We start from the raw sequence: 18,216 nt of genomic DNA on the forward strand, positions 1-18,216 counted from the left end.
AACGGCCAGGAAAATTGTTCGAGATGCAAAGAAAAACACACAGATGACTTCTGCTGAAATATAGGACTCTCTGAAAAAAAAGTGGTGTGGATGTTTCAAGATTCACAATAAGGAGGCACTTGAAGAAAAATGTGCTGCATGGTCGAGTCGCCAGAAGAAAGCCCTTACTATGCCAATTCCACAATAAAAAAACAAACAAAAAAAACTCATAAAAATGAAAAAAGAATCACGCTTACAATATGCCAAACAGCACAGAGACAAGCCTCAAAACTTCTGGAACAAAATAATCTGTAGTGATATGATCAAAACGAACACAATCACAATCATAAACGTTACATTTGGAGAGGAGTCAACAAGGCCAATGATGAAAGGTTCAGCATTCCTACTGTGAAACATGGAGGTGGATCGCTGATGTTTTGGGGATGTGTGAGCTACAAAGGCACGGGAAACTTGGTCAAAATTGATGGAAAGATTAATGCAGCATGTTATCAAAAAATACTAGAGGAAAAGTTGCACTCATCAGCTCAGAAGCTGTGCATGGGACGTACTTGGATATTCCAACATGAAAATTATCCAAAACACAAAGTCAAGTTGACCTGTCATTGGCAACCGAAAAATAAAGTGAACGTTCTGGTGTGGCCATCTCAATCTCCTGACCTCAATATTATTGAGCCACTCTGGAGAGATCTCATGTGTGCAGTTCATACAAGACAGCACGAAGAATTTACAGGAACTGGACACCTTTTTCCAAGAAGAATGGGAAGTTTTAGATCAGAGAAAATAAAGAGCCTCATCCACAACTACCACAAAAGACTCCAAGCTGTCATTTATGTTATGTAAACTTTTGATCAGGGTCATTTGTGTAGTTTCTGTTGTCATTCTGATTTCAAAAGAGTAAATAGTTGTTTGATAATAAATGGCTTCACTCAAGCACTAACCATAAGTGAAAGAAAAGTTGTGTTACCATTCATACTCTCTGAAAAATGGCCAAGAAATCATAAATTCTGCCAAGGTATGTAAACTTATGAGCACAACTGTATATAAGCACAGAGCGCCGTCTGTGGCTATTCGCCGCAATTATGACTTACTGAGTAATAACGGCCCATTTTTACCACTACATCATCCAGTAAGCCATCAAGCTATGCCTGCAACCCAAAAATACATATTCCATGGACTGTTATTTGGAGTGTGTTATTTGGAGTAAAGTGTCTTTGTTGTGGTGACCCACGCGCAGCTCACGTAGCGAGCAGACGGCGAGTTGGACTACTGGTCCACTGCAAAGCGGCTTGCTACAAGCGGCTAGGCTAGTACATAGTAGGACCAACGTTTGGTCCGTCCAATATGCCACGGCGGAGCTGAAATCTGCCATTGGAGAAAAGAACCCTGCAAATGTTCAAGAGATAGAACAAACGGCAAAGGGAGAGTGGGAGAAAATACCACCTGAGAAGTGCAAAAAGCTTCGTGATGGATACAACGCTTGGAGGCTGTCATCACTGCCCCCGCCCCCGTGCCACAGAATATTAAGGAGTGCCAATATTGCTGCACGTTTTCTGGTTCTCTTTGAAATTACAATATCAAAAGTTGAAAAAAAAAACTTTGTTAAATTAAAAGATCCTGATGATATAAGTTTGGTAGATTTCCATTTATTTCTGAAGATATGATTACAGGTTATGCAAAAAATGAAGCGGTGCAAATAATGGTGAGCACGACTGTAACTGTTTTTTTTACATTCGCTACCGCCCAAGCTAACGAGATGAGTAGCTCACTCAACAACGGCGGGCGTAAAATATGAGAGACAAGTGAAAGTTAACTGGTTTTAAACACAGCGGCACAGGTTATTTAGCCAGTAGCTGACTACAGACACTTGAGAACATAGCAAAGGAGGAGGAAGGTGCAAACTTATTTGATTGACAGGTGAAAGGCCCGTTTCCAGCGCCTTCAGCGGACACACCCGCACAGTCCAGCAGCTTGGGGGGGGGGGGGGGGGGCCTTATTTTTCATTAGTTTAGAACCGTATTTTACATATATGGTGATTTTTTTTTATTCATTAAAAATTGGCAGGTGTTTTAAAAACACTTTACTCTGTTGTGTGTCAAATTCACATGACACTTTTTTTGCTCCCTTTACAGGCACTTTAATAATAGTGCCAAATTCTTATTCGACTGAATGAGAGGCAAGGCGAAGATTTTCGCTCTTCGTGGCAGGACTCTGGAACAGTGTAAACATTTCTTGAGCTTCTGATTTCTGAAAATGTGTTTGTGAGCAAGCCCTTTTGGATTACAAATAGCAATTATATGTTGCAGCCTGTATGTATATCCTTCATGTACCTGAGGAGCTGTCAGCTTGGTCCGAGAGCGCCGTCTCTCCTTTCAACAGCTGCTCCAGTTCCTCTGAGTCGGCCACATCAACCGGCCGCTCTCCACGTTTGTTGGCCTGGAAGGCGTCACCACCGTGGCGTAGCAGCAGCTTCACAATCTGGACGAGAATCACAGGACATGGATATGAATCAAAGCTAAACGTGATGACGAATAATCGGTGCATGTCTTACGTCTTTATGGCCGCTGCTGGATGCGTCATGAAGAGGCGTGTCGTCATCCAGACCCTGCGTGTTCACCTCAGCGCCGGCTGCTATTAACACCTTAGCCACATCGTAGTAGCCCAGGTTACAAGCTTCATGTAGCGGGGTCCAACCTGGTCAACACACCAAAAAAAAATTTTTTAGGGGTGTAACAGTACATATTTTGATTTTTTTTTTTAAGATGGAACGTATTACATAAGGCATAGGAAGCGGAACTTTCCTAAAGGGAAGATATACTATTTGTGTTACACATTCCTAAAAAAAAAAAAAAAAAAAATCCAACTTTTAAATATTTTAAATTTGTTTTACTGTACATATTTTGTTTATTTGATATCTAATTTATTGAAGAATTTACTGCAAGCAGTTCTTTCCTAAAAGCCTGCGCCACACCTGCGAAGTCCTTGACATTGACGTCGGCTCCCAAGCTGATGAGCTCCTTGACTTGCTTGGCGTCGCCCCGGATGGCGGCCATGTGCAGGGGGGTCTCTCCGCGCTCGTTCCGCTTGTTGACCTTGTCCTTCTGTCGTGACGAGGCGCTGCTGGGGACTTTCTTGGGCACCGGCGTGGTCTGCGAGGGGTGGCTGGGTGTGGAATCTGTAGCAGACAGCCGGATAATGTAACAAAATTATATATAGATTACATAGAAAAATTACAGAGTGCTATTTTTTTACTTTATAATTTGTACTTTATAAAAACACAGAAATTACATAATTAAACAGAATGTAAAGAATTAAACAGTTTTTGCAAAATGTTGTGCTTCAATTCAATGGACATTATGCTGCTCCGTCCAGTGTGTGCCCCTTGGACACCTGGGGGGAGTATAACAATATACAGATGTAAACAGATGTACATGGAGACAGTCAGTTCCTGGTGAGCTGCAGTAACGGCTTGAAACCTCTTTTATTGACAAATTGATGACTGCCTAATTGCCGCATGTTGTGAATTAAGTTAACGACCACCATACTGCTCTCTCAATCAAAGCGAAAAAAAAAACCCAAAACAAAATAAGCCAAATGACGGCTTGTCCTATCCAACCTATGACAACAGCGACGGCGACCCCCCCAGGAAAAACTCATCGGATCTATATGATTCACTTAAATGGCCTATTTTGAGTTCATAACAGCAAATTTTGCCAAAAGGCGATTGATTTGCATATATGATTTTAGTTAAAAGTAAAAAATAAAACTTAAAAATTTTGGACCAAAGCAAAACTAGTTAGTGGCAGACAGATTAACAAACCTGGACTGTTTGCTGTCATTTGCATGAGCAGAGCCATCTGCTTGCGCTCAGACAGCGGGTAGCCAAACAAAAGGTTGGGGGCTTGTGACTTCTTTCCCCCAGACTCCTTTTTCACCTTCTTCTTATCCGGTCCATCCTTATCTGCAAAACAAAAACAAACAAAAAAAACACATTACACCCAGACACAGAGATTCTTGTGTTGAATACAGGCTCTCCACCTTGTATCTAATAACAGATTACAAGTATATGAGGTCGAAAACACAACCCCCCACCAGTCCCCCCGGTCTGTAACGGCACACATGCGTGGGCGGATGCAGGGTGAGAAAACACACACACGTGCATGTGTGTTTGCGGCCGGCGAGGCGGAAAAAAGGGGGAGAGAGAGAGAAAGACTTGTGGAGGGCAGCAGCGGCAGCATTATTAGTATCAGGGGATTACCTGCGTATGTCCGGCAGGGGGCCGCTAATCTCTCCCCCCAGGTCTCAGTGGACTGGCCTGGGTCTGACTCATCTGTGGTGCAAAGCATCGTGGGAAAGCAGGCGTTAAAACGCTCGCCCTGCTCACGTACACGCACACATTATGTATGAGTCATGGCGACACACAGCGGAGGGCAGCAGGGGATAACATCGGCCCTTCCCCCCCACCGCCATCTCTCCATCTTATTTTTAACTCAATTACATTGAATTACCTTTATAAAAAGTATGGATTGAGGTGGCAAAATCGACATGGATTTCACAAAAAACTGTTAGAAGAATTAAATATCCGATATAATCAACCAGTGATAATATTTTTATAATAGTTACACTGTTTTTTAAGCCACTCCACTGGGAATTTACATTGACAGTTTTGTCATATTTGTTGCATTATTTTTGCTCTTTTTTTTCCTGTAAAATTGGTTTAATGAAATTATATTCATTAATTTTCTGGCGTACCTCTTTATTTGTATCTAATTAAGTAAGTGGTTAGTTGATTTTTATTACAATAAAAACAAAAAACTTAATGGCTCTTGCGAAACCACCCATGAGTAATTTAACCATACAACTGCCCATAATATTGCTAGCAAAATTGCCAAAGTCATTTTTAACTAACTGTCACGAAAATCTTTTTCCTTTATGTCTGTGTAGATTGTTATTCATCCAGGTGACTGTAATCGGAAAGGTTGAATCGAGGCAAATGGACTCATCTTGATGAATTTGTTGTGTTCTTGTTTTCAGAAAAAATTCAAATGTCTTGGGCAATTATGCTATTAGGCTTACGATACGTCCCCTTTAAGATAGAGCTGGGTGATCGATTTTTATTTATTTATTTATTTATTTTTAAGTAGTTTTTTTAGCGGCTTTCGGAATTCAAAGCACACTCTTGGTGAAGTGCACTGTTTACACTAACGTGACAGCAAACAGAAGGCAATCACAGAGTCAAAGGCGTTAAACTTTGCCAAAGACATGGCACCCATTTATACGTTGCAAAAGTAGTGACTTATCCACATTGGAAACTTTTGATGAGGCTTTACACGATCAGGATTTTTGGGGCGGATCACGGTCAGTGAGTATAAAAAAAAACGATAACCGATCACAGATCTGATCACAAGATGGAGCAATGTGTATATTTAAATGACTTGTTCATTCACTGTATATACTTGTGTACTTAATTGCTCAAAAAACTATATTTACAATAAATAATGCATCTTTGTTCATCTATTTATGCCAGTGCGGCATAGTGACAGAACAAATGAATGGTCTTCTATTAGAAGGCAGGCAGTACATACAGGAATTAATGTATCCACTTTTTGTGACATTTTTGTTCGTTGGTGTGCCGTGATATTTTTTAATTGTAAAATATGTCCCTTGGCTCCATAAAGGTTGGAAATCACTGCTCTAGTCAGGTCATGTATTCTAATCAGTCAGGTCAAACCAACATTACAACATGAGAGAAATAATGGGTGCTAACTTACTGTAATTACTTTATTGTAATTGAATTACTTCACAAACACCAAAACTTTAGAGCATGATTCGACAGAACACCTGCATGTTCGCTTACAACCGTTAGTGCTAGCACTAGCTTGCGAGCAGTATCGTATTAAAAGTACGTGAACATACCAACACTTTATTGGTGGTCAGATATTACCAGTACTATGTCAAAAGACACGCGACAAGGCTAAAAATAAAGTAGCTTTTGCATTCGAATGTACTGTACATGATGGCGACATGGCGTAAATGTCATTTATGAATCGGAATCGGGGTAGGGCCGTCATAGTAACGAGGGAGGCTTTCCAAAAACAAGGGACACCCTCCCGCCCTCGGGCTGGGCGGGGGTTTGGAGGGCCTGGCATTTGGTCCCTGCTGCCTCCTGTGGGTGGCCAGTCGTCGGGGCGCCTCGGTTGGGGCCGGGGAACCTCCTATGTCCTTCAGTGTGGGACGTGTCCCATCTGCCGGGCTGCTCTCGGTGGACTCCTGGGCCCGATCCCGCCTCTCGATTGATTGGGCGGGGTTCTCAGCCTCCGCGGTGCAGGCACAGCAATTACGGGACACATCTGTCATTCATTGTGCATGTGTAACGGTGTCAATTCACTTGCATGTGTCCACAGGCACACACCCCTGGGACTTTTTCGCTGGGTGTGGGGCCACTAACTTATTGTGACAAATAACTCATGAATATGTGATTTGCTTGGGTATCCCCTTACCCACACTCACCTCCTAGTGCGGAAAATACGATAGGCTTTACACGATCAGGATTTTTGGGGCCGATCACCGATTAGCGAGTTTAAAAAAACGATAACCGATCACCGATCCGATCACAAGATGGAGCAGTCTATTTAAATGACCTGTTCACTTACTGTATATACTTGTGTACTTAATTGCTCAAAAAATTATTTACAATAAATAATGTATCTTTGTTCCTCTATTTATGCCAGTGAGGCATAGTGACAGACAGAACAAATGAATGGTCTTCTATTAGATGGCAGGAAGTACAGTAAAGTAAATACAGTAATTAATGTATCCACTTTTTGTGACATTTTTGTTTGTTGGTGTGCCGTGAGATTTTTCAATTGTAAAAAGTTCCTTGGTTCCATAAAGGTTGGAAATCACTGCTCTAGTCAGATTGTGTATTGTACTCAGTCAGGTCAAACCAACATTACAGAAATAATGGGTGCTAACTTACTGTAATTAAATTACTTTACCTACACCAAAACTTTAGAGCATGATTCGACAGAACGGCGGCATGTTTATGTACAACCGTCAGTGCTCGCAGTAGCTTGCTAGGCTACATAACGTTTTGTTGCCTGCTTGCAAGCCGTATCGTATTAAAAGTATGTGAACATACCTCAAGCAAGCCTTAAACTAACGTTCTTTCCTGTCTTGAACACTGGTGACCACCAACACACATTTTCCCCCATTTTGTCCTTATAATATAGTCGGCACGATCCACTCTTATTGTCATCGCCACGGTAACGAGTGTATCCGGTCGCATTTGAGTTGACAAGATAAAGCCCAATGATCGTATGAAACGGGATGCGGTGGTATCGGAATACAAGATTTTATTGCAGTAGTCTGACATGGTGCAATCCTGGAAGAGCACATTTGGCTTGTAGTCTGATCCGGCATTACGTGTTGTCTGTCTCAGACGTGTTGTCTGTCCCACACCGCTGGCATGTATTATTATTATTATTTTTAAAATAACTTCATTGGCCGTCAGATATTTACAGTACTACGTCAAAAGACACGCGACAAGGCTAAAAATAAACTAGATTTTGGATTCAAATATACTGTGCATGATGGTGACGTGGAGTAAATGTCTTTTGCGGCGTCCTTGATCGAATCTGCGAATTATGACACTAGAGCCGATCATCATAAAATGGTAATTATCGTCTGATACCGATCAGGGCGATAAAATCGGTGTAAAGTCTAATTTTAACGCCTTTAAATTTGTTCGTGTTTACACAAAAAGCACTCCGTGTTTCACGGGGGACACTGGGGAACACAATTATTGTTGAGTTAGGTCTGACAGCTGTTTTTAACTAATTTTAGGGTGCGGAATCCAAAACTGATCTCTTTTTCTCGATGATAACATCAAGTTTTTGATCCCTGTTTTCCTAAAAAATATGAAAAATACTGGACTTAACAGATATGTGCTTGCTTTATAAAACTTTTCAAATATTGTCGTTAGACTTTACACCGACCGATCTGATCTGTATCGGCCGATTAGCATTTTATGATGATTGGCTTTAATGTCATAATTCGCCAATCCGATCAATGCGCCGCAAAAGACATGTACTCCGTGTTGCCATCGTGTACAGTATATTTGAATCCAAAAGCTAATTTATTTTTAGCCTTAGTCACGTCTTTGGACGTAGTACTGTAAATATCTGACCACCAATAAAAGTTATTTAAAAAAAAAAAAAAACAGGTCGGTGGTGTGGGAGAGACAACACGTAATGCCTGGATCAGACTAAAAGACAAATTTGGTCAGACTACTGTAATAAAATCGTGTATTCTGATACCACCGCATCCCGTTTTTTATGATCACTGAGCTTCATCTCGTCAACTCAAACGCAACCGGATACACTCGTTACTATGGCGACGGCAACACTAATGGATTGCGCCGTGTGTTTGTTTATAAGAACAAAATGGGGGAAAACGTGCGCTGGCAGTCACCGGTGCTCGGGAGAGAACGTTCGTTTAAGGCTTGCTTGAAGTATGGTCACGTATTTTTAATACGATACGGCTCGCAAGCAGGCAACAAAAGGTTATGTAGCCTGGCAAGCTAGTGCTAGCACTAACGGTTGTATGCGAACATGCAGGCGTTCTGTCGAATCATGCTCTAAAGTTTTGGTGTGTGTGAAGTACAACCCCAATTCCAATGAAGTTGGGACCTTGTGTTAAACAAATAAAAACAGAATACAATGATTTGCAAATCATGTTTGCCCTATTTAATTGTATACACTACAAAGACAAGATATTTAATGTTCAAACAGATAAACTATTGTTTTTAGCAAATAATCATCAACTTAGAATTTTATGGCTGCAACATGTTCCAAAAAAGCTGGGACAGGGTCATGTTTACCACTGTGTTACATCACCTTTTCTTTTAACAACATTCAATAAATGTTTGGGAACTGAGGACAATAATTGTTGAAGCTTTGTATGTGGAATTTTTTCCCCATTCTTGCTTGATGTACAGCTTCAGCTGTTCAACAGTCCGGGGTCTTTGTCGTATTTTACGCTTCATAATGCGCCACACATGTTCAATGGGAGAGAGGTCTGGACTGCAGGCAGGCCAGTCAAGTGCCCGCACTCTTTCACTCCGAAGCCACGCTGTTGTAACACGTGCAGAATGTGGTTTGGCATTGTCTTGCTGAAATAAGCAGGGGCGTCCATAAAAAAGACGTTGCTTCGATGGCAGAATATGTTTCTCCAAAACCTGTATGTAACCTTTCAGCATTAATGGTGCCTTCACAGATGTGTAAGTTACCCACGCCATTGGCACTAACACAGCCCCATACCATCACAGATGCTGGCTTTTGAACTTTGCGTCCATAACAGTCCGGATGGTTCTTTTCCTCTTTGGCCCGGAGGACACGACGTCCACAATTTCCAAAAACAATTTGAAATGTGGCCTCGTCGGACCACAGAACACTTTTCCACATTGCATCAGTCCATCTTAGATGAGCTCGGGCCCAGAGAAGCTGGCGGAGTTTCTGGGTGTTGTTGATAAATGGCTTTTGCTTTGCATAGTAGAGTTTCAAGTTGCACTTACGGATGTAGCTCCAAACTGTATTTACTGACATTGGTTTTCTGAAGTGTTCCTGAGCCCATGTGGTGATATCCTTTACACATTGATGTCGGTTTTTGATGCAGTGCCGCCTAAGGGATCGAAGGTCAAGGGCATTCAATGTTGGTTTTCGGGCTTGCCGCTTACATGCAGTGATTTCTCCAGATTCTCTGAATCTTTTGATGATGATATGGACCGTAGATGATGAAATCCCTAAATTCTTTGCAATTGTACGTTGAGGAACATTGTCCTTAAACTGTTCGACTATTTTCTCACACACTTGTTTGCAAAGAAGTGAAACTCACCCCATCTTTGCTTGTGAATGACTGAGCAATTCAGGGAAGCTCCTTTTATACCCAATCATGGCACCCACCTGTTCCCAATTAGCCTGTTCAACTGTGGGATGCAGGTGTTTGATGAGGATTCCTCAACTTTCTCAGTCATTATTGCCACCTGTCCCAGCTTTTTTGGAACGTGCTGCAGCCATAAAATTCTAAGTTTATGATTATTTGCTAAAAAAAAAGCAAGTTTGTCAGTTTGAACATTAAATATTTCGTCTTTGTAGTGTATTCAATTAAATATAGGTTGAACATGATTTGCAAATCATCGTATTCTGTTTTTATGGATATTTAACACAACGTCCCAACTTCATTGGAATTGGGGTTGTAATTTAATTACAGTAAGTTAGCACCCATTATTTCTGCTATGTAATGTTGGTTTGACCTGACTGATTAGAATACATGATCTGACTAGAGCAGTGATTTCCAACCTTTATGGAGCCAAGGCACGTATTTTACAATTGGAAAATCTCACGGCACACCAACAAACAAAATGTCACAAAAAGTGGATAGATTAATTACTGTATGTACTCCCTGCCATCTAACAGAAGACCATTCATTTGTTCTGTCACTATGCCTCACTGGCATAAATAGATCAACAAAGATACATTTTTGTAAATATATATTTTTTCAGCAATTAAGTACACAAGTATATACAGTAAATGAACAAGTCATTTAAATAGACACATTGCTCCATCTTGTGATCAGATCGGTGATCGGTTATCGTTTTTTATAGGCCCCAAAAATCCTGATCGCGTAAAGCCTAATTGACATAAAATGAAATATGAAAGAAACAGCCATGACTGCAATGTTTATTTAACACTACTATGTCTTTCAAACAATATGGCACAAATCCTCTTAATTCCTACTCTGCTAGCCTTCTGTTTGCAGATATTGATAGTACTGACCTATTGGGAGCTGCACACGCCTCTCACCGCACTCTCTCAATTGTTACTGCACAAACAAGTTGCCACTTAGCTGTAGATGAGTCCAATCGTAATCAGATGGTAAGTCTTACTACACCTAATCAGTGGAATTTTGATCATCTGGAGTGTAAGCTGTGGAGAAAAACTTGACGTGCTACAAAAAAAAAACTGACTGCAATTTTGGAATCAGCATGCCAATTTTAGTTTTAATCAGCATAAAAAACTAATCGGAATTTTCCCCCCCCAATTTGTTCCCCAGTGTAATTTTCTGTAAAATCAGTGCTAATCTTATTGGCATGTCATACCAGGTCGCTTAGCTTGATTACCTGCATATCAATACAGCAACATTGCGCAGGGCCCTGAGATGTGACTAATATGCACACATACATTGCGGTGACAATGCTCAAACGCTATATTGCGCACCCCTAATGGCGAGTCACTAACAACTGAGTCATCCAAAATAATAACGACGAACAAACGTTTGACACCTGGACAGTCGTGCATCAAAAAGGCCAAACGGGGTAGTACGAGGACATGGTAACCTGTCAACAGCCTGGGTAACAGGGAAGAAGAAAAAGAACAAGAGTCCTTACCGGTGTCTGAGTCTCGCTCCTCCGTTGTTGTCCTGGGTGGACTGTTCGTGAAGGAGAGCTTGCGCTTCATGGAAGATTTGACTTTCCCTTCCTTTCCCAGCAACTCGCTCCGGTCCAACTTGGGTGTTTTGGTAAAGGGGGACAACTTGTCTTTGCACTGTTGGGTAGGCAGAAAAAAAGGGGGGAAAAAACATTTTAATTAAAAAGAAAGACCTCTCAAATTGTGCAAATTGTACATACAATGTGTAACGAGCTAAACAACAAAGGCTAACATTGAGGCTAACAATACAGATACCCCATTAATTGCCTTCTCACACTGTTTAGACAGATGATATGACAGGATGTTGCAGGTCTGTCTGCATTTTGCCCTACATTAACAATTAGGATAACTGAAATCAAGAGCACAGTAATGAGAGTAAGTTAAAAATGAGTCGCTACACCAAAGATCCCAGTGCGAGGCACAATAGGTTTATTATTTTATGATTTTTGTTATACACTGTGCAGGTGAACTTGATCAGGCGGCAAAGGTTTCCCCTCAAATGGGAAGTGAAGTTTGTCAAGCCTTTTGTCAGACATTTTTGCATTTCTCAATCGCACTCGAGAGTGATGAGCAAGAAGGTGGTACGAACCAAAAAGTGTCTTGCAAGCTTCAATGGAACAACAAATCATCAGTACATGTTTGATGGACACTTCTTTCAGTAAAAGTAGATACTTCTTCAAAGTCACACGAGATGTCAGCAAAATCCCCTGAGACTTTCACTAAACCGCGTGATATTCCCACTTACTTCTGGAAATCCTGCTAGCATTCTGTTAAAGCTGCATGTTAAATCAAGCAAAATTTCTAGTAAATTGTGTGAGACTCAAGTGAAATCACAAGCAACTTCTGCCAAATTATGAGAGACTTCCACTAAACAACACACCATTTCCGCTAAATCCGGTGAGACTGCTGCTAAATTGTGTGATACAGCCTGCTAAATCATGCAAAACGTTTGTTCAATCAAGTGTACCACAAAATCGCGTAAGACGTCTCCTACATAACGAAAGATGAAAAATCACGGGACAATTTTACCAAATTGCACGAGACGTCAGCAAAATCACACATGACTTTCACAAAACCACGGGAATTCCACTTAATCCACTTCCACTAGCAAGATTTACAGAAATGTCCCTCACAAAGCTAATAATGCTCAGTTTTGATTGATACCTCGTGTATTCCAGGGATCTCGTTTGATGTGCGTCCGGCGTCTCTTCTGACGCACAAAAATTAGCAGGAACGCATTAAGCAGATTCATTTTGCGTCCGTTGACTCATGGTTTGAGATGCACGCTTTGTATGTGTGTGTGTGTGTGTGTGTGTGTTTGTGTGTGCGTGCGTGTTGGTGAAGGGCTTCCACACACAGCGAATTAAAAGTATGAATACTTGGTGCTAGACAATCAGAGGCAGAGTGGGACGGCTTATTGTTTTATACAATCTACACGTGAGTTTTTTTCTGGACTTGATACATTTTCATTGTTGTGGTAACACCAATCGCACTGCTCACGACGGCAACAAGCCACTGGCAGAACGGCTTTTCCTCCAGAGATGCACACAACTGGGACATTTAAGGGAAAGTTGACTGTTTATTACATTATCTAGCCTACGAGCTAACAAGCTAAGTGCTGGAGCTGAAAAGCTCACTCGAATGCGGCAACATCTTTAAAACGTCAGCGCTCGGAGTTGTGTGTGTTCCCCACATAACACACATACATGCGCACGCACGCACACACAGGAAGGTTAACTGTTTACAAACCATAAGCACAGTGGCACACATTAGTATTCAGGCAGTAGTCATCATTGGATTGCCAAATGAAGGTCTCACGTCACAGTCCAGCCGCTCGAGGGAAGGCATTATTTTATATTTCATCCTTTATTTAACCAGGTAAAAGCTTTAGAGATAAAATCTCTTTTTCAAAAGTCAAGAGGCAGCAGAAATTATACAGTACATAACACGACAACATTCATAGAAGAAATAAAAATAAAGACAAAAATAACAGTGATATGAAAATGTATGGCATCTGATTTAAAAACAGTGACAAAGGCCAAATGCTTTTGAGTAACATACATGGTGTTTTTTAATAGTCATCAAATTTAGCAGGCTTTAAGAAATTTTTTGGTCTCTTTAGTGGGTTAATGACTCTATACCTGTTTAATATTTATTTAAGTGCAGTTTTTGTGAACAGAGCCCGAGTCAGATTTATTTATTTTTTCATTCATTCATTCATCTTTCATTCCGCTTATCCTCACTAGGGTCGCGGGTGTGCTTGAGCATATCACACCAATCTTCGGGCGAGAGGCGGGGTACACCCTGAACTGGTCGCCAGCCAATCGCAGGGCACATAGAAACAAACATCCATTCGCACACACATTCACACCTACGGGCAATTTAGAGTCTTCGATCGACCTACCATGGATGTTTTTGGGATGTGGGAGGAAACCGGAGTGCCCGGAGAAAAACCACGCAGGCACGGGGAGAACATGCAAACTCCACACAGGCGGGTCCGGTCCTCAGAACTGTGGGGCAGATGTGCTAACCAGTCGGCCACCGAGCATTTATTTATTATTTATCTAAGATATTTTATTTGTTCTACAATATCATTATATCAGTGGCATAAAAAAACAACAACGATACTATCGTTTATCGAGATAGTTTTGGGGAAAATATATCGTCCTTAAAAATGTACTATTGTGGCAGGCTGAAACATAATATATTGAGAGAAAGCAAGAGCAATGAATAACACAAAAATACTGTACAAATGTACAAATAAAAATCTGCAATATAGCGGGACTGCGAAGCAACAACTGCCAAATAGCAGAGAAATACTGTATCTGTACTTCTTGAATATAGGTTGCAGGGACTCATTGTTCCAGGGCTGGGACTCGTTGATTTCAGACATGTGCATCCTGGGGACTTACATAGTCAAGTGTAAAATGATCTATGGTATTCATTTCACAATATGTTGTATGCTATACTGTTATCTAATTATCTGATGACGGGATGCTGTGCTGCGCAGCAATATCCCTACAATCTTTTAATCCTTTCAACAGCCTTTGCTGGGTTATGTGAAGAAGGCAAAGATGGTTTATTGCATTGTATTGCTGCCCCTCTATTGGGGCTATTTTGCAGACTGTGTGAAATGTTGTCCCAATGTCACAAAACTTATTCAAGATCCAACATCTTCTAAAATAAATGGTTACGCAAGACTTTTTTGAGTGGCCCCCCCACCCCTCCCAAAAAAAAAAAAAATTAAGACAACCTCTGAGCTTTTGGAAAAGTGCGGAGGTGACCCAAACCAGTGACTGTTGACTGGAGGAGGAGTATGTTTTTTACCCAGCAAGGGAGAAAGTCGTGTCATATGAAATGTGCGAGAAAACAGAAGGCAATAATTAGGGAATACAGCATCTTGAATTTCATGGCAGTCACTATAAATACAGCAGTGATGTTTTAATGTTGCCAGAGAATGAATGCCTGACATTTAGGGCTACAAGTCATTCCTCAAATAAAACAGAGGGCAACTTGGGGATAATAATGGGTAAGGGACCATGGTTTGTCATGTCAGTACCTTCTTTCCTGCTTGCTTTTCCACCACGGCGCCATCTCTGTCGCTCCCAGGTTTGGCCATGGTATGGCATTCGACTAGCTGCGACAGCTCCGGCACAGCGGGTTCATCATGCACCTTGAAAACAAATTAAAATTTCAGGTGAACTTTCACAAATGTCAGGAAATGCACTCATGTCTTTCAGCCACCACTTCTTAAAGTAAAGTGGAAACGGGTTAAAACATTTTTGAGGCATCTTGTTAAATGCTCAAAGGAAACATTCGCATTCTCGACCATGACGACACTATCAACATACAGGGATTGTGCGATAATCCATGTCTTGCAAGAGAAAACAGATGATAAATCACAATGTCTATGGAACTGAAAAAGGGAAATCTATTCAAAACAGAACCATGTGCAAGTGAACCTTCAGATAAATCACATGCTATTTCCACTAAATATCAGAAGAACTTTGTAGACCTCATTTTAGCGAGCATCAAGGGCTTGTTTTTTTGGGGTGACATGCTTTCTGATAGGGCAACTGTGGGTTATGGTAGGATTAGGAGTTAGGGTTACAGGCTAGGGTGCGGTAGAGTTAAGAGTTCGGGCAGGGTAAGGAGTTAGGGTGGTTTAGGGTGAAATAAATTATAGTTGGGGTTCGAGTTACATAATATTCTGTGTCATGATAGGGTAAAGATAAAGGGGCTATGAATGGGGATTGAATTAGGATCTGGGGGAGGAATTAGGAGACAGAGGGAGGATTAGTAGTAAGAGAAGGGTTAGAAATTGGGATTAGGGTTGGTGTCAGGCATAGGGGTAGGATTAGGATTTAGGACAGGGTTGATCTTGAGGTAGGATTAGGAGTTACCTAAACCTGAACCTGAGTTATGATAGGGTTAAAATTGAGGTGGGATTATGAGTAAAGATAGGGTTAGACGTTGGGGTAGGTTTAGGATTTATGAAAGGGTTGAGATTGGGGTAGGATGAGGAATTATGATAGGGTTGAGGTTGGTTTAGGAGTTAGGATTAAATTAATTAGAATAAGAGATAGTGGAGGGTTAGCAGTTAGGATTGAGTTAAGGGAATGATTGGGATTATGGTAGGGTTAGGAGTTTGAGAAACTGCCACTGTGAATATGATAAGCACAATTTTTCATTTCATTCTTGTGCTTCTCTTTCTATCCAGAGCACAAATCAAGACAAGACAGAGTACACCGCCCCCCTGCGGGATGCCGATGAGAGAGCCATCAGTCAGCAAACAGACTTCCATCATCAGAAGGGAAGACGCCAGCAGCCAACCTTAAACGAGACACACGCCGCCTCTAAGAAGACAAACGTGGCGAGAGCAGGCAGTGGCAACTATAATTACGACGGCGTTCGGGCCCCTCGCCAGCTCAGCATTGGCCCGACCAGCACCGCTATTAACCTTAGGCCGATTCAAATCTTGACACAGTTCAGACAGACGACAGCCAAAATGACCTTGGCATGCTCACGAGGGCTATTTGAGGACCGTATAAAGAGACCACCAAGCGCACAAATTAAGCGTGTTAAAAAGGGCATCATGACTCGCTTTCTTGTCCCACTACTAACTCCATAGCAGGTCAGCAAAAACTGTTTAAGGAGAAAATGCAGAGGAATTGTGGAATATAGTCCAATCTTGTGGTTGCAATAGAAGTTGATGGACTCTACATGCAATACAGATGTGAAGTAGTTTTTAGGGACAGTGCTTATACAACAAAATATTAGATTTTACACCGATTTGATCAGGCTGATCTGTATCGGCCGATATTTAGCATTTTATGCTGATCGGCTTGAATGTCATAATTCGTCGAGCGGATCAATGACGTCATTGATCGGCTCCGCTAAAGACATTAACTCCGCGTCGCCGCGTGCGCAGTATATTTGAATCCAAAATCTAGTTTATTTTTAGCCTTGTCACGTGTCTTTTGACGTAGTACTGTAAATATCTGACGGCCAATGAAGTTATTAAAAAAAATAAAAATAAAAAAAAACCTCGGCGGTGTGGAACAGACAACACGTCGGAGACAGGCAACACGTAATGCCCGGATCACACTACAGGACAAATTTGCTCTTCCACGATTGCACTGTCAGAAGACAACTGCAATAAAATCTTGTATTCCGATACCACCACATCCCGTTTTTTACGATCATTGGGCTTTATCTTGTCAACTCAAATGCGACCGGATACACTCGTTAGAATCAAAGATATTGTCAGATATCTGCACTAAAAACTTATGTCCTTTCAATTTACTTAATTTGAACATGTACATTTGTTGCACATTATCAAAATGTGTTAAACATGTATTATTTGATTATATTTTAGAAATAGAGGTTCAAATTACATCAGTTTCCCACATTTAACCATTCATCCATTTTCCGTACCGCTTATCCTCACTTGGGTTGCGGGCGTGCTGGAACCTATCCCAGCTGACTACACACTCACACCTACGGGCAATTTAGAGCACGTGCAACCAAAAATTAAGTACAAACCCAAATTCCAATGAAGTTGGTACGCTGTGTAAAACGTAAAAACAATACAATGATTTGCAAATCCTTAGCTTATTCAATTGATACACTACAAAGAATGTTCAAACTGTTACCTTCCCCCCCCCCCAAATAATCACAAAATTTTTAATTTGATGTCTCTAACACGTTCCCAAAAAGCTGGGACGGGGCAGGTTTACCACTAATGTTTTAATCTTTTTAGGTGGGGTTCAAAGGAATGGCGAGGGGTAGAATTGAGACTGGCCCTAACATTCTACAGGCTGCAAAGTAAAAGCTGCTGTATGTGGCTTCGGCTATCGTCTTGAGGCTAACCCGAATGTATGCTTATCTATCCAGTCAGGTGGTGTTGGTTGGAGTTTCTTCTTGCGTCAGCACAACATCCTGTCTTGGGTGGGATGTTTCAGTGATAAAATAATTTCAGACAGACACTGAAATTGGAGTTTTGGACCATTTTCGGCTGGCGCAAATTTTGGGTGACTTAGAAATTTGTACTAGCCCAAGCCAGTGTCTATACATAGGTGGTGGTCCGACACAGCGGCGTAATGGCCCCTGGCCAAGGTTAATGTCGGACCATGTATAAGGATTTTGAACATTACTCATTTGTTAAAACAGATTTCAGAACCCTACCGTATCTGTAAATCCCGTCATTACGACAGTTGTTAGCGGTATACAC

At 41.3% G+C, this 18,216-nt stretch overlaps 1 protein-coding gene across 2 annotated transcripts in view; it reads right to left on the reverse strand.

The window, feature by feature from the left end:
* Positions 1 to 18,216, reverse strand: part of ankrd12 (ankyrin repeat domain 12) — a 47,352-nt gene that overhangs the window by 11,789 nt on the left and 17,347 nt on the right. Inside the window, exons 2-8 of one of the 2 annotated variants that reach the window (XM_061695128.1) lie at positions 15,043 to 15,156; positions 11,444 to 11,600; positions 4,256 to 4,327; positions 3,818 to 3,958; positions 2,969 to 3,172; positions 2,549 to 2,691; positions 2,328 to 2,475 (exon numbers count right to left, since the gene is read on the reverse strand). In XM_061695128.1, coding sequence (XP_061551112.1) covers positions 2,328 to 2,475; positions 2,549 to 2,691; positions 2,969 to 3,172; positions 3,818 to 3,958; positions 4,256 to 4,327; positions 11,444 to 11,600; positions 15,043 to 15,102 — 925 coding nt within the window. In that variant the 5' untranslated portion in view covers positions 15,103 to 15,156. The remainder of the gene's footprint in view (positions 1 to 2,327; positions 2,476 to 2,548; positions 2,692 to 2,968; positions 3,173 to 3,817; positions 3,959 to 4,255; positions 4,328 to 11,443; positions 11,601 to 15,042; positions 15,157 to 18,216) is intronic. The other variant, XM_061695129.1, reaches the window with a different exon arrangement.

The sequence above is a fragment of the Phycodurus eques genome, chromosome 13 (assembly GCF_024500275.1).
Source record: "Phycodurus eques isolate BA_2022a chromosome 13, UOR_Pequ_1.1, whole genome shotgun sequence".
Classification (NCBI taxonomy): Eukaryota; Metazoa; Chordata; class Actinopteri; order Syngnathiformes; family Syngnathidae; genus Phycodurus; species Phycodurus eques.